Source organism: Chiloscyllium punctatum, chromosome 19 (assembly GCF_047496795.1).
Source record: "Chiloscyllium punctatum isolate Juve2018m chromosome 19, sChiPun1.3, whole genome shotgun sequence".
Taxonomy (NCBI): domain Eukaryota; kingdom Metazoa; phylum Chordata; class Chondrichthyes; order Orectolobiformes; family Hemiscylliidae; genus Chiloscyllium; species Chiloscyllium punctatum.
The window spans coordinates 95,706,343-95,730,874 of NC_092757.1; the positions used below are offsets into that span (position 1 = coordinate 95,706,343).

At 42.7% G+C, this 24,532-nt stretch overlaps 1 protein-coding gene across 1 annotated transcript in view; it reads left to right on the forward strand.

Moving 5' to 3' along the window:
* Nucleotides 1–24,532, forward strand: part of smg6 (SMG6 nonsense mediated mRNA decay factor) — a 473,468-nt gene that overhangs the window by 58,291 nt on the left and 390,645 nt on the right. Inside the window, 1 exon segment of the mRNA XM_072589202.1 lies at nucleotides 9,166–9,387. Within this exon segment, the coding sequence (XP_072445303.1) occupies nucleotides 9,166–9,387 (222 nt within the window).

Sequence of the window (24,532 nt, forward strand, 5' to 3'; positions counted from 1 at the left end):
CTAAATTCACTGATAACTGTTCTTTGACATGCAACGTGTTAGTATTTTATAGCGCAGTATGCACTAAAGATCTTCAAATAGCCACTTCAGCAAAAAAAATCTGCAGTTAATTCCAAAAGGCCCAGGGCCGTCTGACATCCACTTCTTGAGATTGACATAATCCTTTCGAAGATTTCCTTGGTGCAGCGGAGTGCCATAAACACTAGTTTGTATGTGTATAAATGCTCACTGCAGAAAATAGCAATCTAACCACCAGTTTAACTTGATATAGCAGTCTTTTTGTGGACATGCTCTTATACAGCAGCCTTTGCTTCTCATTTAATGGAAGTTGATTCTATTTGTTTTTGAAGTTTGCACTTGTTTAGTTGTCAGAAGGAGTTAATCGAGCTCAGTAGGATCTGTGTTGGATGTCTTTAATCTGCTTTCCCCCTCCATCCCAAACTAAATGGTGATATGTGATTCACTGTGAGATGGAGCTCTTGCTTCTTACTGGCACTCCTGTCTTTCCTTTTCTCCCAGCATAGTCCAAATGTCTGAGAGATTCCCTCTGAGGGAGCTGTTGTGTCTCACTCTATATTAATGATCTATTCTTCTGTTCTGAGCACTACTGGCAGTGTGGCTGGGAACAAAATTATTGCTTTTGGTCCAGGATATTTTTCTTTACCTTAGACAAACCGAATCCAGAGCCAACATTGTAGTTAGCCATCTTGTCTGTCTAGTCCCTCTCCCTTACTCCAGATCATGTCTAGGATCACATGCTGAGAACATATTCTCCTCGTTACCATCATAGCTAAAATCTAAAATTTATTTTATTCATCATTTATCAAACTTCATTGCCACAGATATGTTAAAAGATTCAGTGAATTCCACTTCCTGATTAATTTCCTGTCTCATCAGTTTCCAAGGTGGTACAGTCTCTTTGGTGTAGAAACAGGATTAGCTATTTCAACTGCTAAGGAGAAGTTTCTCTTTGTGCTGTCATCTTCTTAGCTGCTGTCCCTCAATCTGCATGTGTGTATACCCATTGATCATGGGCTTTGTCTTTAGGGTTAGAATATGTTATCTTGGTACTGTACATTGTGTTTAAGTAGGTGGAGCACACTATGCTCCTGTTAGCTGTACACTTCCAGATTCAAAGAGTAGGTTCTTGCTGTTTGACCAAGGTTTCACAGGTAGTACCTTCAACCTGCTTCCACCTAGACTGTGTCATGGTTGATGGATAGGGAGCATTATCACTGACTAATGGACTATACCCATTATATGACTGTGGTAGAGGGGGCTGGGTGATAATTTAAAAATTTAAGAGACAGCTGAGGGAAAAAGAATTCTGAGGGTTGATAGTCTTTGGGATTCTCTTCCTCAAAAAGCAGTGACACAGAATGTTTAAGTATTTTTAGGACAGAATTAGATAATTTTTCATCCCCATGGCAATTGAGAAGCTGTGGGGGAGTGTGCTGTTAGTTTTATGTTTCTATGATATTTCATAGCAGAGAGGTTGGTGTTTTCATTCTGAATTAATTTAAAGTCTTCTGTTGAGAAGGCTACTAAGCTGCATCCAGAACACTGACACAACATGTGAGCTTTAAGGGATCACAGCTTCAAAAGGCACCATAATTTCAATGAGTAGGGGTCTGTTAGCTCAGTTGGCTGGATGGCTGGTGATTGACAATGCAATAGTAACACTCACTACAGGTGGCTCTGGGATAATGCACGTTTTGACAGTGTGACTTGGCTATAACGTCGCTAAAGAAATAGGGAATCGTATTTTGGAGAGCGCTTACCTCCGTTTGCAATAACACGATTCCAGCAGGGATCGCTTTGTGCGCTTCGTTCTGCACATGTGCTGGTGTCCGCACCGTTCCGTGCATGCACAATATCAGTTGCAGTCTTCGTGCTGCTCTACTGATAACAGTGCCGAGCTGTGCGTATGCCAGTGTCAGCTGCTGAACAGAGCAGCTCCTGTGAGAGGTACTGTACAGAGAGCAGCTTCCTTACATTTTTTTTAATGTACTGTGTTAAATTTGTTAATAAATATGATTTGAATCTTCATTCAGGGAGTGCTATACTTTGTGTTAGGCTTTTGGTGGTCTGCCCCAACCCCACTTTTCTCATAGGCCTCGTTATTTGTAGTAAACGAGGTTTTACTGGAACGCAACTATGGCATTTTGGGCAACTACCTGTACTTTCACTTAGACATTACAGAAATGCACCCTCTCGCACATAGAGAAATCTGGTTGAATTCTGGACATATCTTCCCGCCATCTCACACATGAACAAGGGTAGACCATTCGGCCCTTCAAATCTGCTCCACTATTCAGTAATAATCCACTTTCTCAATGCCATATGCCTACTTTCTTCCCATACCCTTTGATGCCTTTAAAATCTAAAATTAGCTATCTCTTTCTTGAATATACACAATGACTTGGCCTCCACATCATTCTGTGGTAGTGAATTCCATAAGTTCACTACCCTTTGAGTGAAGAAATCTTCCTCCTCCTTTTAGTCCAAAAGGGCCTAACCTGTATCCTAAGTCAGTGGTCCCTGCTTCTGGACTCCACAGTTTGGGGAAAACATTCTTCCTGCATTCAGAATTCTCTCTTTCTCAAAAAGCAGTGGGATCTGGATAGAGGACAGGGCTGTCCAGCCCTGTTAAAAATGTAATATTGCAGTCGGAACCTCTATCATCCTTCTAAACTCTAGTGAATACAGGCCCAGTCAAACCAATCTCTCCTCATTGGCCAGTCCTGCCCCCCCAATATCAGCCTAGAGAACCTTTGCTGCACCCTCTGTAGGGGGCGTATCTCCCCTTTTACGTAGAGACCAAAGCTGCATGCACAACTCCACGTGTAGTCTCACCAAGGCTGTGTAAAACTGCAACAAACCATCCCTAATTCTGAATTCAAAACATCTGTGGGATAAAGCAACACTCACTGTTTACAGGGAATATCCCATTTTGTTGATTATGATGTTGCTTGTCTATATAATACCATTTTCAAGGGCATCCACCTCACTCCCTGTTAAGGATAATAAATGGGTCAAAGTGTCTCTTCAATTCTTCAAAATAGGGAGGACGAGCCTAGTTTTGTAATTGAAATTACTTCCCTTAGAATTGTAACAGTGCAGAGGGAGACCATTCTATCCATGTCTGCCACTTGACTATTTAATTTCATGTCAGTATCCTTACTGTTCCCCTTGTATGTCGTAGCTGTTTAAATAATCAACCACTGCCCTCTTAAATGTCTCAATTGAACATCCCAGTAGGCAGTGCATGCCAGATCCAGACTATTCATTCATTGTGTGAAAAAGCTCTCTTTCTGAATTCACATTTGCTTGTTGTAAAACACTCGTTCCTGATTGTTTTCTGAATGGGAACAGTTTCTCCTTCTGTACACTATCCAGATCCCACATGATTTTGAAAACTTCTATCCACTTTCCTCTCAGCCTTATATCCAAGGGAAGAAAATCTCAACTTCTCCAATTCTCTGCTCATACTTGAAGTGTCTCATTCCTGGAACCATTCTCATAAACCTCTTCTGCACTTTCTTCATACAATGTGGCACCCGGAACTGCACACAACACTCCAGCTAAGCTTCAACCTGCATAAACTTATCCTAATCTCTGTACTCTTGCACTCTGCTCCCCTATTTATGAAGCGTAAATTATTGTCTGCTTAATTAATAGTTTTCTCTACCTCTCCGGCCACTTTTAACGATATATGCACATTGGCCTACCTTCACTTGTATACACTTTGGAAGAATATCTTTTATACTGTATCTCCATGTTCTTTGTACCTCCTATGTCTTAGCAATGGACTTCATTTGCTGTCTATCTGCCCATTCTATCAACTTGCTCATGTCCTTTATAAGTTGTGCAGTCTTCTCACAATTTACAATTCTCCCAAGTTCTGTCATCTGCAAGTTTTGAAATTGTCCTCTGCACCAAGATCTAGATCATTTATGTATATCAGGAAAAGTGAAATCACTGACTCCTGTTAAACGCAACAAGCAATCTTCTTCCAACCTGAAAAAAATTCATTGATCATTACTCTGGGTTTCCTATCATGCAGCCAATGTTTGTATTGACTTTGTTACTGTCCGTTTTATTGACCTGTAACTTTCCTCCTAAGTCTTGTTGTGCACTTTTTGGGAATCCGTATACTCCATGGAAACAGCCTTCTCCTCATCATTCCTCTATTTTACAACTTTGAACATGCTCCAAAACATCAGTCATGATTTTCCCCAGGTAAATCCATGCTGACTCTTCAGAATCAATCCAACTTGTTCTATTCGGAATGATTGTTGCAAAAAGTTTCCCCAAGTTAAACTTGTTGGTCTGTAATTGCTTGGTGGATTTTAATGCCTTTGTTGAAAAATGGGTTGTAATGTTTGTAATTTTGCAATCCTCCAGAACTACTGGGGAATCCAAGGAAGACTGAAAGATAATTGACAGTGATTCTGTGGTTTTCACGCTCTCAACCTGCAGTATCGTTAAACTTGGTGCTTTAATAATTTTAAGAATCAGCAACTTACGCACTACAACCACCTCATCAATTTTAAATAATTTTCCTCCCGTCACCAAAGCCTGAACAATGTCTGCTGAATGGGTAAAGACAGATGTAAAATGTTCATGTAACTGATTGGTCATGCCTCTTGCCTCTAAATGTCAATCTTCTTTTTGGTTCCTAATTGATCGTATTCATCCTCTTACCACTGTTTTGCAGTTGTTATGCTGCAGAAGACTTTAGGATTTCCTTTTTTAGTAGTTGCCAGTTTCTTTTCATAGTCTCTGTTTGTTTCTTGTTCGTGCTTTTTCACCTCCTTTCTGAACTTTCTATATTCAGCTTGGTTTTCAATTATATTTATTATCCCACATCTGTCACAAGCACACCTTTTCTTTAATTCAGTTTCTATCTCCTTAGTCATCAGGAAGCTCTGAATTTGTTTGAACAAAGAACAGTACAGCACAGGAACAGGCCTGCCTTTCTCTTTTGAAGGAATATTCTTTCTCTATGCTGAAATCATCTCTTTGCAAGTCGCCCATTGTTAAACTACTGTTTTTCCCACCAGCCTTTGGTTCCAGTTTATTCAATCCAGCTCTGTTATTATCCCATTGAGGTCTATTCTCTGCCAGTTCATTTTATTCTTAGTCTGGATTGACTGGTGTAATTTGCCACTGTCATTCTAAACCTGATGTTACAACGATCACTGTTCCCTAAATGTTTCCCGACTGTCAGTTGATTTACGTGGCCCATATCCCTCCCAACAACTAGCTCTAGGTATGTCTGCCCTCTTGTTCAACTGGACAGTGTGTTGAAGGAAATTCTCCTGAGCACAATCTAGAACACCTGTATGTTACTGCCCTTTACACTGCCTGTATCCCTGTCAGTGTACAGGTAATTAAAGTCCACATGATAACTAGTCAAGGATGTTTACACCTCTTCGTCATTTATTTGCAGATTATTCTTCTATATTCTTTCCACCAGCTGGTGGTCTGTAGATTACACCAGGAAATGTGATTGCACCCTGTTGTTCATTAGCTCTAGCTAATTTGAATCTGTCTTTGAATTCTCTGAGACACTGTCCTTCTCCAGTACGGCAGTGCTGTCTTTAACCAAAAATGCCATCTTTCTTTTGTTCACTTGGTTGTGTTTGTTTCTGAACATCCTGTACCCAAAACTATTTAACTCTCAGGTTTGCTTGTCCTTAGGCCAGGTCTCTTGTCACCACAAAATCATCATCTCACAATGAAATCAGGGCATGTAACTCTCCAGTCTTATTAACTGTATTCTGTGCATTTGCGTTTATGCAGTTTAATCCTGATATGGATTTCATTACTTTCTCCTTATTCTGACTCCACTGATTAATTTATTCTTCTCTATTCTGGTGTTTTCTGTGTCCCAGCATTCTGTGCACTGGCGTCACTTTCTGATATTCTGTCCTGGTTCTCTCACCCACTGAGTTAGTTTGAGTATCCCTTAGCAGCACTACCAAATACCGTGCAAGGAACTAAGTTCTGGGTCTGTTTGGATGCAACCTGTCAGTCTTGTGCAGGTACCATCTCTGACAGAGCCGGGGTAGTGTCCTCTGAATTGGAAGCTCCCAGCCCCTGCCCACCACTTTTCAAGCATGTCTTCATCTATCTTCTCTCCCTATTTCTGTATTCGCACTTAACCTCCAGAGTACACCAGGTGCTATCATATTACAGATCCGATTGCAGGACCACCCCCTTCTGGAGTAGAGTGGTGCTGGAAAAGCACAGCAGTTCAGGCAGCATCCGAGGAGCAGGGAAGTCGACGTTTCAGGCAAAATCCCTTCATCAGGAATAGAGGCAGAGTGCCTGAAGGGTGGAGAGATAAATGAGAGGAGGGTGGGGGTGGGGAGAAAGTAGCACAGAGTACAATAGGTGAGTGGGGGTGGGGATGGAGGTGATAGGTCAGGGAGGAGAGGGTGGGGAAGGTAGCAAAGAGTACAGTGGGTGAATGGGGGTGGGATGAAGGTAATAGGTAAGAGAGGAGGGTGGATTGGATAGGTGGGAAAGGAGATAGGCAGGTAGGACAAGTCATGGGGATGGTGCTGAGCTGGAAGTTTGGAACTGGGGTGAGGTGGGGGAAGGGGAAATGAGGAAGCTGTTGAAGTCCACATTGATGCCCTGGGGTTGAAGTGTTCCGAGGCGGAAGATGAGGCGTTCTTCCTCCAGGCATCTGGTGGTGAGGGAGCGGCGGTGAAGGAGGCCCAGGACCTCTATGTCCTCGGCAGAGTGGGAGGGGGAGTTGAAATGTTGGGCCACAGGGCGGTGTGGTTGTTTGGTGCACGTGTCCCAGAGATGTTCCCTAAAGCGCTCCGCGAGGAGGCGTCCAGTAGAGGAGACCGCATCGGGAGCAACGGATACAATAAATGATATTGGTGGATGTGCAGGTAAAACATTGATGGATGTGGAAGGTTCCTTTAGGGCCTTGGATAGAGATGAGGGAGGAGGTGTGGGCGCAGGTTTTACAGTTCCTGCGGTGGCAGGGGAAGGTGCCAGGATGGGAGGGTGGGTTGTTGTTGGGGGGGGGGGCCGTGGACCTGACCAGGTAGTCACAGAGGGAACAGTCTTTGCGGAAGGCAGAAAGGGGTGGGGAGGGAAATATATCCCTGGTGGTGAGGTCTGTTTGGAGGTGGCGGAAATGTCGTTGGGTGATTTGATTGATGCAAAGGTTGGTAGGGTGGAAGGTGAGCACCAGGGGCATTCTGTCCTTGTTACAGGGGTGGGGTCTGAGAGCAGATGTGGACGAGATGCGTTGGAGGGCATCTTTAACCACGTGGAAGGGAAATTGCGGTCTCTAAAGAAGGAGGCCATCTGGTGTGTTCTGTGGTGGAACTGGTCCTCCTGGTAGCAGATATGGCGGAGGCAGAGGAATTGGGAATATGGGATGGCATCTTTGCAGGAGGTAGGGTGGGAAGAGGCGTAATCCGTGTAGCTGTGGGAGTCAGTGGGTTTGTAAAAAATGTCGGTGTCAAGTCGGTCGTCATTAATGAAGATGGACCACATTCTTCTCCTACCCATGCTGTTAGTACCAGAGGGGACCACCATCTATGGCTATTTGCCTTTCTGCAGAAGAATGTCCTGCAGCTGTTCTGTGACATTCCTGACCCTAAATTCAGAGAGGCCTCAGATCATGTTAGAGTCATGTTGACAGCCTCAGGAATACATGGCTATTTCCCTAACTAAGGAATCCCCATTCAGTACTGCCCTTCTGTTCCTCTTCCTCCGTTCCTGTAAAGCTAGATCATCTGTGATGCCATGAGCTTGGCACTTGCTGCAAGGAGAAAGTGAGGACTGCAGATGCTGGAGATCAGAGCTTAAAATGTGTTGCTGGAAAAGCGCAGCAGGTCATGCAGCATCCAAGGAACAGGAGAATCGACGTTTCGGGCATCAGCCCTTCAGGATTCCTGAAGAAGGGCTGATGCCCGAAATGTCGATTCTCCTGTTCCTTGGATGCTGCCGCACTTGCTGCAAGGATCAACTGCCCGTGCTGATATCCAGAACTGAAAACTGGGTTGTGAGCAGGATCTCTGGGGATTAGCACACTACCTGCGTATTTCTCTTGGACTGCCTGACTGTCACCCATTTCCCATCTGCCTGCTTGCTTCTCATGTGCGGTGTGCTCCCCTCTATCTGCGCTGCCTTGAGGATGCACTTTAGTGGCTCCAGGCACTGCCAAATCTCTCAAACCTAGATTTCAAACTTTGTGCAGCTGATGATTCTTCTGGTAGATGGGCTCATCTGGGTCACAGTAGTGTCCTTGACTACCCACATGCCACAGAATGGGCATTCCGGTCTGCCATGTCTTAACCTTAAACTTTTAAATCACTGACAATGGAATGATAGGTTATTATTTGTCAATACCAGCTGCAAGATTTCAGTTTTGCTTCATGGAGTAGATTTCTCAATGCAAACAGATGGCAATCTCTCAGTGCTGTTCGAAGAGGGTTGGGGAGTTCTGTGTGTTTTGAGGAACTTGCATCGTTCAATGAACACCTAAAAACAGATAATGTAGGTGCATTTTGGTTTCTGTGTGTGGGAGCTTGCTGTCCTCAACTTCAGACAAGATGATGACATTGTGGTATTCTTACTGAAGTAGCGGCCCAGACTAACATGCTGGGGCACCAGCTCAAATCCTACCTTAGCAGATGGAGGAATTTAAAATCAATGATTATGAATCTGGAATATTAAAACAAGTCTAGTCTTGGTGATGACAACCATGACAGCTATCATTGTTGTGAAAACCCATCTGGCTCACTAATGTTCTTTAGGGAAGGAAATCAGCCATCCTAGCCCAGTCTGGTTTATGTTGACTCCAGACCTACAGCAATATGGTTGACTCTTAACGGTTCTCTGAACTGGCCCAACAAGTAACCCAGTTTAAGGAACATCAGGGATGGGCAACAAAAATACTAGTGATGCCTGCATCAACAAAGGATTTTAAAAAAAATGATTTGTTGCTTTTTATGCATAACTCACCAACCGTGCTTCAACTGAACTTCATTGTCTGTGGATTACTTTGGGGTGGCCAGAACTTGTGAAAGTTGCTCTAAAACTACATATTTTTCATGATTTCACCAATGTGTGTCATCCTATTGAATATGCATGGAGCTTCAGAAGGTATTTGTTTTTCGATTCCAGGCTGAGCAGGCTGAGTTAAAGAGACAGCAAGAATCTGAACTCAGCCCAGGCCTCCGAGGCAAAGGCAGGAAGCAGACATTCCGGCAGGTTGGAGAAGACACCAGCCGGGTGGAAGTTTGGATCCATGCCACTCACCCTCCCTCCTCTCAGGGAAGTGAATCGGGCAGAGAGGATGGAACATCAGAGCAGGATGAGGATCTTGGAAATCTCTCTCCCAGTGATGTAAGTACATTGATGTGGTCACCACTGAGCAATGGATATCATTATGTACTTAACTAGAAACTAACCAGTGACTACCAAACCAAAGAGTATGTTAGCTCAGGGAACTAAATGGATTTGGATAAGATACCATTTCATAATTATGATTTAGACTGAGATTGTTATTTGTCCTTTGGATTCCATGTTGAGTGTACTTTGGGTCTCTCGCTATATGCTCCACTGTCAGAGAGGATCTTGAGCCCATTCTTTTTTGGATTTACTTTACTTCCCAATTTTACCTCCCTAGCTATAACAGGATCTTCTGAGGTCAAAGTGCTCCATTACCTCTTCTGACTGGCCTGTGTAGCAAATATCATAAGAAGCATGAGCAGAGGGAAACCTTGCAGCTTTTGGAATGAATGTATTTAAGGCTGAGCTGGTTAGATTATTTGCTGAAGGATGGTGTAGAGAAGCATCTATTTCTGGGGCAGAGCATTCCCAAAGATTTGAAATGCTTTGATTTAAGAAATTCCTCCTCACATCTGACTTAAACGATCACCCTGTTATTATGCCCTTTGTGTAGATTCCCTAGACACGGGAGGCAACCTCTCCGTATCTATCCTGTCTATCCCCGTCACAGGCTTGGATGTTTTAATGAGATGACTTCTCATTCTTCTAAAAGTAAGAGAGAAAAAGCCCAATCTATTTATTTCTTTTTAGAAATCAGTACACAGTAAATCTTCCTTTTAGGAGTCTAGGGCCTCAGAGTGAAGGACCCTTTAGAACGGAGATGAGGAGGAATTTCTTCTTCTCTGAGGGTGGCGAATCAATGGAACTCATTGCTGCAGAGGGCTGTGGAGGCAAAGTCTTTTTAAGACAGGTTTTTAAGACAGGTTTTTTTAGTAAGGGAATCCAGGGGAGAAGGCAGGACAATGGGGTTGTGACAACTCAATCAACCAGGATTGAATGGTGGAGTAGACTTCTCGAGCTATAGTGACATATGGCACGGAAACAGACCTTATGCTCCAATTTGTCCATGCCGACCAGATATCCTAAATTAAACTAGTCCCATTTGCCAGCACTTGCCACATAACCCTCTAAACCTTTCCTATTTATATGCCCATCCAGATGCTTTTTAATTGTTGTAATTGTATCAGCCTTCACAACTTGCTCAGGAAGCATAAAAATGTTGCCCGTTAGATTCCTTTTAAATCATTCCCCTCTCACTCTCCACCTATGCCCTCTAGATCTGGAATCCTGCAACCCAGGGAAAAGACCTTGTCTATTTACCCTATCCATGCCCCTTATGATTTTTGTAAACCTCTATAAGGTCAACCCTCAGCCTCCAATCTCCAGGGAAAACAGCCCCAGCCTGTTCAGCCTCTCCCGATAGCTAAACCCTCCAACCCTGGCAAAATCCTTGTAAATCTTTTCTGAGCCCTTTCAAATTTCACAATGTCCTTTCCGATAGGAAGGAGACCAGATTTCCATACAATATTCCAACAGTGGCCTAACCAATGTCCTGTACAGCCACAACATGACCGCCCAACTCCTGTACTCAATACTCTGATCAATGAAGACAAGCACACTGAATGCCACCTTCCCTATTCTACCTTTCTGCGACTCCACTTTCAAGGAAATATGAATCTGCACTCCAAGGTCTCTTTGCTCAGCAACACTCCTCAGGACCTTTCCATTAAGTGTATAATTCCTGCCCTGATTTGCCTTTCCAAAATGCAGCACCTCACATTTATCGAAATTAAACTCCATCTGTCACTCTTTGGCTCATTGGCCCATCTGATCCAGATCACTGATTGGCCAAATGACCTAATTGTGCTCCTATACTTTGTTCTTATGGTGTTATTTCCCACCATCTTGATAAGGTGTGCAACAGCTATAGCTGTAACTATGTACAAATTATATAATTGACTCTTGATTAAAAACAATTGTTCTGATTGCGTCATGCATGTAACAGCAGTTGTTCAATACTGTTTGCTTCCCCTCTGCTGAAGAATTTCCACCTTTCCCACCGCTCTGACGAAAGAGCAGCAAACTTCAAATGAAGCTAAATATTAAAACCAAATCTTAATAAAAGCAGAGTCCATGTCTGGCATGTAGGCTTGCTACATATTGAAACATTTTGTCCATGTAAATTTTTATTTTATTTCCTGCAGTTAAGGCTGACGTACCTGCTTCTCACAATAAATCAAAAACATACGAGAAATTTTGATTTCAAGCCTGATCAACAGAATGTTGTACTTTGCCTTCAGTTATTCAATTATCTATTTTAATTAATAATATAAAAGGTTCAGTTCACACCAGTACCATTAGAAAATGTCATTTAAATGGTATATTCTGTTTAGTGTTAGAAAATTGGAGCAACACAAATATCTCACAGCCAGTGACAATGAAGACAATATAGTTTCAAGTTGGCTGGGTTCACTTGGAGGCGAACATGGCAATGGTGGTGTCATGATATGTCATGAGAAGAGGTCATGGGTTTGGGAGTTGCTACTGAGTGAGGCTGGTGAGCTGTTGTGTTGTATCTTGTAGGTTTTACACAGCAAAATGTATTCTTACTGTGGCGAAAATGCTGCTGTCATGATAGTGATGCTCACTGTGGCTATGAATGTTTTGTGGTCACAGTGTTATCCTGGTCTTGCAGTATATAGGCATGGACATACTTCAGTATGTGAGGAGTGGTGAATGATACTGATGTCACACCTCACTTGGGTAGTGTGTTCGAAATCAAACCCCACTATTCTTGGAGTTGTCAGAGAGGTTAAGCAACTAATCAAAGTATGCTGTTTTATCTGTCAGACCCAAGCTAACAGGATATACTGACTAGGTTTCTGCCCTTGATAAGAACAACAATTTATTACAACTAAGCAGATTCAAACCACATAAATAACTGAACTATTGACACATATGCTTTTCCTACAAGACAGATAGATTCCTTATGGAAAGAAGGTTTAAAAAAATGGCAAAGCAATTCAGTGGACCAGTCCATAGAGTTCATTTAGATGATTCTTTTGCATGATGGGATTTTCTGTTCATCAAACTCTCTTCTCTGGATTTTTTTCATTTTGTCACAGATGAATTGAGAATTGCTCAGGCAATTGGTACACTAGCTTCAAAGTCTTTTAGTTACTGGTTAAAAACCACTGCTGATGGGAGAAAATAAACTAACTTCCTTCAAGTTTTAATGATTTTACAACATCCGCCCTTTGCAGCAGTCTGAAGGCTTTCATCAGTGTCATACACACTCATAAGCTATCCAAGAGCCAGTCAAATAGTCACTGTTGTTGTGGTTCTGTTTGCCGAGCTGGGAATTTGTCTTGCAAGCGTTTCGTCCCCTGTCTCGGTGACATCCTCAGTGCTTGGGAGCCTCCTGTGAAGCACTTCTGTGCTGTTTCCTCCGGCATTTATAGTGGCCTGTCTCTGCCGCTTCCGGTTGTCAGTTCGAGCTGTCCGCTGTAGTGGCCGGTATATAGTCACTGCCAGGCTAATGGCTTATGGCATCCAAAACTGAGTATAGACTTCAGAACATCCTACCATCAACATCTGCTTCCTGTCTCTCAGCCAGTTTTGGATCCAACATGCTACTTTGCCTTGGATTCCATGGGCTGTTACTTTCTTGATCAGTCTGCCATGCAGGACCTTATTAAGAGCCTTGATAAAGTTCATGTAGACCATACGAAATGATTTTGACCTTCATTTACAGTCTTGGTAACCTTAAAAAAAACTGGTCAAGTTTGTCAAACATGACCTTCCTTTAACATTTCCAGCTGACTATTCTTGATTAATCCATGGTACTCCAAGTACAGATATATTCTGTTCTTCGATTCTTTCTAAATAACTTGCGCACCTTCAAAGTTTAGCACACTGGTCAATAATTACCTTTTTTTTTAATAATGGTACCTCACCTGTGACCAGAGATGATTTGAAATTTGCTGTCAGGCCCCTGAAAGCTGCCTCTTGCTCCTCTGAACAGCCTGAATGCATTTTATCTGGGCCTGCAGATTTTTAAGGCAGTTAAATCAGTTAATTGACCTGCTGTTGTAGCCACTGTATGAATATGGTGAGATCAGTTCAGTTTCTGGTCAATGGTAAGCCCCAGGATTTTGATGGTGGGGAGTTCAGTAGTGGTGACACCTTTTGAATAAAAGGCAGTGATTAGCATATTCCTTACTGGTGATGGTTATTACCTGCCATTGTGTGTGTGTCGTGAAAGTTACTTGTCACTTGTCAGCCCAAGCCTGGATATTGTTCACTGCTTCAATATCTGAGGACTCACAGATGTTGCTGAGCATTGTGCAATCGTCAGCAACCATCTCCACTTCTGGCCTTATGATAGCCCCTTGGTGGACTTTGTATCTGCTGGTTTTAAAAAAGGGTTTCTTGGATGCAATTTCAGAATTTTGCTCCCTCATACACTAAAATTTTCAGTTAATATTTGGATCATTAAAAATCCTGTCTGGCCTTTTTATTCTTACATTTCGATATGGTAGAGTTCAGAAGAATGAGGTGATCTCATTGAAATGTTTAGAATTCTTAAAGGACTTGACAGGCTAAATACTGAGAGTATGTCTCTCCTTATGGGAGAGTCTCGGATCAGAGGTTGTTGTCCCAGATTAAAGAGATGCCAGTTTAGGACTGAGATGGGGAGGAATGTCTTCTCTCAGAGGGTTGTGTGTCTTTGGAACTCCTTGCTGCACAGAGCCCTTGTGTATATTTAAGGCTGAGATACATGGATTCTTGATCATTTGGGCAATGAAAGGTTACAGGGAAAGGGCAGGAAAGTGGATGTTGGGAACGTCTGCTCAGCCATGCTTCTTTTGAATAGCTGAGCAGGCTCAAGTGGCCTACTCTTGTTCCTGTTCCTGTTTCTTACAGTCTTACAGACTTGCCTGGAATATTGTGTGCTAATCAGACTAAGGCCCATCAGTGCTCATACTCTATTTTCTACAAGGCAATGAATTTTCAATCTGTACCATTATGTTGCCCGATATTCTAGAGCTATTATTTTCTACAATACCTTTTGAGGCATCTCATCAATTGCCTTCTGGAAATCCAAGTGTAACATGTTGACATGCTGTCTTTTGTCCTCAGCAAATGTTCCTCCTTCAGAGAACCCCAGGAAATTGTTAATATGATTTCTCTTTGCCAAAGCCTTGTTGGGATCTTCTAAAGGCACAGCTATAATCTTTTTAATGATCGATTTTAACACCTACCCTACGATAATGGTCAACCTAACTGGCCTAATGATTCTGTTTTCTGTCTCCTGCCCTCCTTGAACAGAGTGGTAATGTTTGCTACTTTCCAGCATGATAGAACCTTTCCAGAGTCGGAGGAATTTTGGAAGATTTAAAGCCTAGGCATCAGCTGACTCATTGGTGACTTGTGTGATAAGACTCTCCATCAAGACCCAGCGACTTGTCTACGCGCAATTTGTTCAGTGCCTCTTAGAGTCATAAAGATGTACAGCACGGAAACAGACCCTTCGGTCCAGCCCGTCCATGCCGACCAGATATCCCAACCCAATCTAGTCCCAGCTGCCAGCACCTGGCCCATATCCCTCCAAACCCTTCCTCTTCATATACCCAAGCAAATGCCTCTTAAATGTTGCAATTGTACCAGCCTCCACCACATCCTCTGGCAGCTCATTCCATACACGTACCACCCTCTGCGTGAAAAAGTTGTCCCTTAGGTCTCTTTTATATCTTTCCCCTCTCACCCTAAACCTATGCCCTCTAGTTCTGGACTCCCTGACCCCAGGGAAAAGACTTTGTCTATTTATCCTATCCATGTCCTTCATAATTTTGTAAACCTCTATAAGGTCACCCCTCAGCCTCTGACACTCCAGGGAAAACAGCCCCAGCCTGTTCAGCCTCTCCCTGTAGCTCAGATCCTCCAACCTTGGCAACATCCTTGTAAATCTTTTCTGAACCCTTTCAAGTTTCATAACATCTTTCCGATTGGAAGGAGACCAGAATTGCAAGCAATATTCCAACAGTGGCCTAACCAATGTCCTGTCCAGCCGCAACATGACCTTCCAACTCCTGTACTCAATACTCTGACCAATAAAGGAAAGCATACCAAACGCCTTCTTTACTATCCTATCTACCTGCGACTCCACTTTCAAGGAGCTATGAACCTGCACTCCAAGGTCTCTTTGTTCAGCAACACTCCCTAGGATCTTACCATTAAGTGTATAAGTCCTGCTAAGATTTGCTTTTGCAAAATGCAGCACCTTGCTTTATCTGAATTAAGCTCCATCTTCCACTTCTCAGCCCATTGGCCCATCTGGTCCAGATCCTGTTATAATCTGAGGTCCACTGCACCTCCAATTTTGGTGTCATCTGCAAACTTACTAACTGTACCTCTTCTGCTTGCATCCAAATCATTTATGTAAATGACAAAAAGTAGAGGACCCAGCATCGATCCTTGTGGCACTCCACTGGTCACAGGCCTCCAGTCTAAAAAACAACCTTCCACCACCACCCTCTGTCTTCTACCTTTGAGCTTATCTAGTTTCTCGCTTCCTTCCGCCTCTTGATTTGATGCAAACACTGGAATGGTTTTTGTATCCTTGGGAGTGAAGGTAGAAGCAAAATATTTGTTTATTTCATCTACCATTTCTTTTATTATCTACAATGAACTTGTTGGAAGACCCAGGTTCACTTTCCACACTATACTGCTTTTTAAATATCTGTTGGTACTTGCTATCCATTTTTACATTACTAACTGGCTTCCTCTCAAGTACTTCTGCTGTTCTTCATATTCTGACCAATCAGCTACCTGTCACTCACCTATCTGCGTTTTCCTGCTCTTTCCTTACATTTGATGCATTAACCATGGATGTTGAAATCTCCCTAATGTGCTAATTCTGAAATATTCCCTGCAAAGGTTTCTTTTGCTGTCTGTATTAATCTCTCTCCTAGCCTAATATGCCAGTTTACTGCAGCTGGCTAAGCTTTCATGCCCTTATCTCGATTTAAATACAGGTCTTTGACCTGATCATCTCCCATTCAAACTGGGTGTAATATTCAGTCATATTGTGATTGCTGTTCCCCAGGCCTGTCTTTACTCTGATGTCATTACTTAATCCTGTCATAGTACACATTGCCATGTCTAATAAAACCTGCTCTCCTGGTGTTTCCTGCAGTATGAAACCACCTTGAAAGGATTCCAGGAGCCGCTATTCCAAGTTCCTGCTTCCAGTTTGATTTTTTCAATATATCCATAGATTAAAGTCCCTCCGAAATGTTGCTGTCCCATTATCTTAAACACCCAATATTTCTTCCTGTATATTTTATCTCACATTTTAGTTAGAGACTGTAGACCATGCCCACTAATATTTCTTCCCCATACCAATCCTTATCTCCACTCAAACCAACTCTACAGTCAGCTCTCATGAACCAAAGTCACACTAACTATTGCATAAATACCTTCTTGATTAACAATGCTATTACACCACTTTTATCTCGCTTCCTATTCATTTTGAATGTTATTATCTTTCATTATTCAGGACCCAGTTCTTATCATACTGCAGCCACATCTCTCCAATGACTTTCAGATCATATTTATTTCCAATGTGTGCTATCAATTTCTTTATTTTATTATAAATGCGTTGAGGTTTAGAGTCTTTAGTTTTTCTTTATCTTTGTAACTTCTCATCATGATTGGTGTATTCCTAAGTTTCTTTTCTTTCCATCTGCTTCCACCATCCTCAGTTTTCTGATGATTGTTTCATCTTCATATACCCAATATTGTTTTCATGTCTTACCTTATCTGTCCTCTTTGACGGATCATATCTTTCCATTTTGATTTCTTGCTTCCACTGTTTATTTAGCTTAGTTAAGAGGCTTGTGTAATGTTTGACCGTTAATGGCTGGGAGTGGTGCTGTGTGCTATGGAAGTGTACCTGATCAGAGCCATTTAAAGAAGGTACGGCTAGGCATGATAAAGGGTCATTAGACCCAAAACGTTGAGTCTGCTTTCTCTCCACAGGCACTGCCAGACCTGCTGATTTTCTTTAGCAATTTCTGTTTTTCTTTCAGCTAGGCAAAATCTGTGCATTGGGCTCTGAGCTTAAGAGCAGTTTTAAGAATGACTAAAAGACTTTCAGCAAATCCCTAACAGTGCCATACTGGATTGTATTCCATTAGGTTTGTAACCCCTTGCTCTTACGTGAGAGGAGGTGAATGAGGTGAGACTGGACGTCTGCATCTTGATTCTTTTTTGGACATCTGAGTTTATATTCTCACAAACTGTGCCATGTTCTGTTTATTTTTGGTGAGGAAATGTTGCTGTGGTTGTCAGATTGAGAAGATGCTTGCTACTCATTTGAGAGGCAACTAACAGTTTGTCTATTTCTGGATGTTGCACAATGTTTCAGCCCTGCTGCACTGTGTGATTGGTCATTCACTTGAACTGCAGGCGTACTGCGGTAAGTGATTGTTCGCTTCCATTGTATACTGCTGCGGTGTATGGTCAGTTACTTACGTGTACTGCAGGCGCCCTGCGATGTGTGATCATTCGCTCACTCATACTGCAGGCGCCCTGCGATGTGTGATCATTCGCTCACTCGTACTGCAGGCGCCCTGCGATGTGTGATCATTCGCTCACTCGTACTGCAGGCGCCCTGCGATGTGTGATCATTCACTCACTTACACTGCGGATGCACTGTGGTGTGCCACTAACTTATTGTAAGCTCTTGACTGTCTCTGGGCAGATGGAGCATCTAGACTGAACAGAATTCTTCCACTCATTCATCACTTGAAACTTATTTATGAATTGCTGCTGAGACTTAGCAGAAGCTTTTATAATGGAATCCTTTCTGACATTAAATGCTGTACCTGTATTAATGTACAGTATACAGCTGCAGTGTTGAGCTCGTTTGTCCTGTGACGTATTGTTGCCTTGGTGCATCATGTAGTGGTATTGCTTGCCCTAAACGTGGAGCTTCTCTTCTCCTGGCTGACTGTGACTGTTGTCACTGGTTCTTTCTAGACCACTTTAATGTGCTTTTCACTAGAGGACACAAACCTGGTAACATAACATGGAGAGGGCAAAGGAGAAGAAGGATTGAGGAAATAATATCAACTTGGAAGTGCAAGCTTAAGCAATTATAGAGATATAGAGTTGTACAGCACAGAAACAGACCCATCAGTCCAACCCGTCCATGCCGACCAGATATCCCAACCCAGTGTAGTCCCACCTGCCAGCACCCGGCCCATATCCCTCCAAACCCTTCCTATTCATATACCCATCCAAAATCCCTCTTAAATGTTGCAATTGTACCAGCCTCTACCACTTCCTCTGGCAGCTCATTCCATACACGTACCACCCTCAACGTGAAAAGGTTGTCCCTTAGGTCTCTTTTATATCTTTCCCCTCTCACCCTAAACCTATGCCCTCTAGTTCTGGACTCCCCCACCCCAGAGATAGGACTTTGCCTATTTACCCTATCCATGCCCCTCATAATTTTGTAAACCTCTGTAAGGTCACCCCTCAACCTCCGATGCTCCAGGGAAAAGAGCCCCAGCCTGTTCAGTCTCTCCCCATAGCTCAAACCCTCTAACCCTGGCAACATCCTTGTAAATCTTTTCAGAACCCTTTCAAGTTTCACAACATCTTTCTGATAGGAAGGAGACCAGAATTGCATACAATATTCCAACAGTGGCCTCATCAATGATCTGTACAGCCGCAACATGACCTCCCAACTCCTGTACTCAATACTCTGACCAATATAAAAAAATATACCAAACGTTGCCATCACTATCCTATCTACCTGCAACTCCACTTTCAAGGAGCTACGAACCTGCTCTCCAAGGTCTCTTTATTTAGCAACAGTCTCTAAGACCTTACCATTAAGTATATAAATCCTGCTAAGATTTGCTTTCCCAAAATGCAGCACCTTGCATTTATCTGAATTAACCTCCATCTACCACTTCTCAGCCCATTGGCCCCTCTGGTCCAGATCCTGTTGTAATCTGAGGTAACCTTCTTCGCTGTCCACTACACCTCTGATTTTGGTGTCATCTGCAAACTTACTAACTGTACCTCTTATGCTCGCATCCAAATCATTTACGTAAATGAAATGACAAAAAGTAGAGGACCCAGCACCAATCCTTGTGGCACTCCACTGGTCACAGGCCTCCAGTCTGAAAAATAACCCTCCACCACCACCCTCTGCCTTCTACCTTTGAGCCAGTTCTATATCCAAATGGCTAGTTCTCCCTGTATTCCATGAGATCTAACCTTGCTAATCTCTCATGGGGAACCTTGTTGAACGTCTTACTGAAGTCCATATAGATCACATCTACCGCTTTGCCCTCTTCAAAAAACTCAATCAAGTTTGTGAGACATGATTTCCCACGCACAAAGCCATGTTGACTATCCCTAATTAGGCCTTACCTTTCCAAATACATGTACATCCTGTCCCTCGGGATTCCCTCCAACAACTTGCCCACCGACATCAGGCTCACTGGTCTATAGCCTGGCTTGGCCTTACTGCATTTAGATTAGATTATTTACAGTGTGGAAACAGGCCCTTCGGCCCAACAAGTCCACACTGACCCGCTGAAGCGCAACCCACCCAGACCCATTGCCCTACATTTACCCCTGCACCTAACACTACGGGCAATTTAGCGTGGCCAATTCACCTGACCTGCACATCTTTGGACTGTGGGAGGAAACCGGAGCACCCGGAGGAAACCCACGCAGACATGGGGAGAATGTGCAAACTCCACACAGTCAGTCGCCTGAGGCGGGAATTGAACCCGGATCTCTGGTGCTGTGAGGCAGCAGTGCTAACCATTGTGCCACCGAGCCGCCCAAATAGTGGCACCATGTTACCTAACCTCCAGTCTTTCGGCATCTCACCTGTGACTATCGATGATACAAATATCTCAGCAAGAGGCCCAGCAATCACTTCTCTAGCTTCCCACAGAGTTCTAGGGTACACCTGATCAGGTCCTGGGGATTTATCCACCTTTATGTGTTTTAAGACATCCAGCACTTCCTCCTCTGTAATATTTTTCAAGATGTCACCATCTATTTCCCTACAGTCTATATCTTCCATATCCTTTTCCACAGTAAATACTGATGCAAAATACTCATTTAGAATCTCCCCCATCTTCTGTGACTCCACACAAAGACCGCCTTACTGATCTTTGAGGGGCCTATTCTCTCCCTAGTTATCCCTTTGTCTTTGATGTATTGAAACTCTTTGGATTCTCCTTAATTCTATTTGCCAAAGATATTTCATGTCCCCCTTTTGCCCTCCTGATTTCCCTCTTAAGTATACTCCTACTTCCTTTATACTCTTCTAAGGATTCACTCGATCTATCCTGTCTATACCCTATATATGCTTCCTTCTTTTTCTTAACCAAACCCTCGATTTCTTTAGTCATCCAGCATTCCCTACACTTACCAGCCTTCCCTTTGTTCCTAACAGGAATATACTTTCTCCAGCACCATTCTTTTTGACATTGCTCTCCAGCCTCTGCAGCCCTCACTTTCTCCTACTCATTTTGTTAATGGGTTTGAAAATATCTGTAGAAGTTACCCTTACTGTTTTTATATTTCTGGCTAGCTTTCTCTTTCACGCTCAATATTCCAACCATACTAATTTTGTTTCGTCATTCTTTGTATTTCTTTTTCAGATTCTGCCCAGTCTTCTAACCTGTAAGGTGTCTTTGCACAATTGCTTTTACATTACATTTGGTGCTACTTTTAACCTTTCTGGTTAGCAACAGATGGCGGTCTATCCACTGGAGTTTTTCTTAGACACTGAAATATACCTATTCTCGTGCTCCTCGGATACTGCCTGACCTGCTGTACTTTTCCAGCGCCACCCTTTTTGACATTAACAAAATGAGTGTCAATCCTGGAGAATTGATGAAGCTTTAAAAAAATGTTGGCTGGTGAATTGAGCAAGTATTTACATCAATCTTTATTAGAGAGGATACAATGAACACCTGATAAGTGACAACGAAACTGATAAATGGAAAGGAGGTAGAAACTTAGGCAAGATACAATCGCCAGTGATTAATACTGAATGAATTCATAAGGCTGTTGGCTGACTGGGTGCATGGACTTCATCTTCGAATCTTAAAAGAAGTGGCTGGTGAGATAATTCCAAAACTCCCGTGATTCAGGAAGGTTCCACGAGATTGGAAGATAACAAGTAGAACTCATTTATTGAAATAGAGAAGGAGATAGGAAGCATGTAACCACAGACCACTTAGCCTAATATTTGTCATAGTGAAAATGTTCGAAGCTATTATTTACTAGTTGACAGTGGAGTCACAGGTAGATAGGATCGTGAAGAAGGTGTTTGGTATGCTTTCCTTTATTGGTCAGAGTACTGAGTACAGGAGTTGGGAGGTCATGTTGCGGCTGGACAGGACATTGGTTAGGCCACTGTTGGAATATTGCGTGCAATTCTGGTCTCCTTCCTATCGGAAAGATGTTGTGAAACGTGAAAGGGTTCAGAAAAGATTTACAAGGATGTTGTCAGGGTTGGAGGATTTGAGCTATAGGGAGAGGTTGAACAGGCTGGGACTCTTTTCCCAGGAGCGTCGGAGGCTGAGGGGTGACCTTATAGAGGTTTATAAAATCATGAGGGGCATGGATAGGGTAAATAGACAAAGTCTTTTCCCTGGGGTGGGGGAGTCCAGAACTAGAGGGTATAGGTTTAGGGTGAGAGGGGAAAGATATAGAAGAGGCAACTTTTTCATGCAGAGGGTGGTACGCATATGAAATGAGCTGCCAGAGGATGTGGTGGAGCCGAGTACAATTGCAGCATTTATAGGAAGGGCTTGGGGGGATATGGGCCGGGTGCTGGCAGGTGGGACTAGATTGGGTTGGGATATCTGGTCGGCATGGACAGGTTGGACCAAAGGGTCTGTTTCCATGCTGTACATCTCTATGACTATGACTCTAAGGTACAGCAGGCCACTTGGATAAGTTCAAGGTAATCAGGCAGAGTCATTGTTGTATTGCAAAAGGGAAATCATGTTTAATCAATATATTGGAGTTGTTTGAGAAGATAACAAGTGTAGTGGATGAAGGGAAATTGGTGAATGTTTTGTATTTAGATTTCCAAAAATTTGATAGTTATTAAGGAAAATAAAAGTTCACGTGACAGAGTAATACAGACAGAAAATTGGCTGGCTAACAGGAAACAGAGAGAGGTTAGTGTAAAAGTCTCTTTTTAAGATTGACAAGGCCTAATGAGTGGTGCATCACAGGGATTGGTGCTGGGGCTTCAACTGTTTACAATTAATATAAATGGCATGTGTGAGAGCACAGAGTATGGTTGACAGAATTGCTAAGGACACAAAGGTAGCTCAGGGAGTGAGTTGTCATGAGGACATCAAAAAGCTGCAAAAGATTTACAAGAACAAAATACTGTGGCTGCTGTAAATCTGAATCAAAGCAGAAAACTTTGGAAAGATTTAGCAGATCTGGCGCATCTGTGGAGACAGAAGTAGTGAAGGCTTCAAGTCTGATGTGACTCTTCAGAACATTGATGTTATTGGGGTAGATAGGGTTATGGATCTGAGGTAATAATCAGATGAGCCATGATCTTATGGAACGGCAGAGCCGGCTTCCGGAGGCATGTGACCTATTCCTGCTGCTTGTCTGTTTGCATTTTCAGTTGCCTGTGCCTCAAACTCTGGATTACCTTCCCTTCTCTGCCTGGTCGTCTCCTTTAAGTTGCTGTTTTTAATCTGACTGAATATCTTCCTTACGTGGTTTTGGTGCCCTAGTTTGTTTTATTACCTTCCTGTGAAGTACCTCAGAATATTTCAGTCAGGTGTGTTTTCAGTATATTAAAGTTATAGATACTGATTGATTTCTTTCATCATTTTCGCTTATCAGGAATCAAATATGGACTTGAGTGTAATATGGGAAAATGTGAAGTTGTTCATTTTGGAGGAGACAGCAAAACAACAGGATATTATTTAAATAGGAAATAAACTGCAGAAAGTTGCACCACAAAGGGACTTGAGTACCTGTGTCCAAACACACAAGGCTAACTCAAAGGTGCAGCAGGTAACCAGGAACACTAGTGAAATGTTCGCCCTAGTTTTAAAGGGTTTCACCGATAAGAGTAAGGAAGTCTTACTGCAACTGTACAAGGTGCTGGTTTGACCACATCTGGAATACTGAGAGCAGTTTTGGTCCCTTATTGAAGGAAGGATATCATTTTATTAGAGGCAGTTCAGAGAGGCTTGCTTGGATGATCTGTGGTATGGAGGGATATTCTTATGAGCAAATGCTAAACAGGTTGAGACTCTACTCATTGGAGTTTAGAAAAAATGAGAAGTAATCTCTGTGAAACATATGGGTTATTAAGGGGTTTGAAAAGGTAAATGCTGAGATGATGTTTCCCCTCATGGAAGAGACTGTGACCAGAGGGCACCAATTTAAGACTGAGATGAGGAGGAATTGGGCAGCTTTGGGTATTTGTATGCAGATATCTAGGAGTGAGTTACAGGCTAGAATCTGATCAAAGGATTTGGGGGTTTATATATCGAATGACATATACCTGTGAGTGAGTTACAGACTGGAGTCTATTTGAGTGTTTTGAGGTGGTTCATATTTAGAATAGCATGTATGGAAATCAGTTGAACGCTGAACTCAATTTGAGGGATTTGGGTTGTTTGTATATAAAATAACTGATACTCTGGAGTTAGTTTCAGATTGGCATCTAATCAGTGGGTTTGGGATGGGGTGGGGCTTTTTTAATAGTATAACAGATAGCTGGGAATGAATAAGACTGGAATTGAATTGAAGGATTTGGGTTGTTTTTATATAGAATAGCAGTTACCTGTGAGTGAATTACGGACTGGAACCTGGTCAAGGAGTTCAGTTGCATTTACATGAAGAAAGACAGCAAGTTACATGTTCACATCTAATTGAGAACAATACCTGATTGTTATCACATCAATGCCCGTTTTCTGAACTCTGGTTAAAAAAATCTGCATTGAAATGGGCTGCAGCTTTTGGTTTGAAGAAATGGCACATACTGTTTGTTTTATGTGGAGATTGCAATCAGCTTTTGGCTCCTTTTCCTGGCTTCAGGAATGGACAGAGTGGCTGCAAACTGACTTGGGGAGGTCTGTGTTTGAGTGTGATGTTTGTTGAGCAA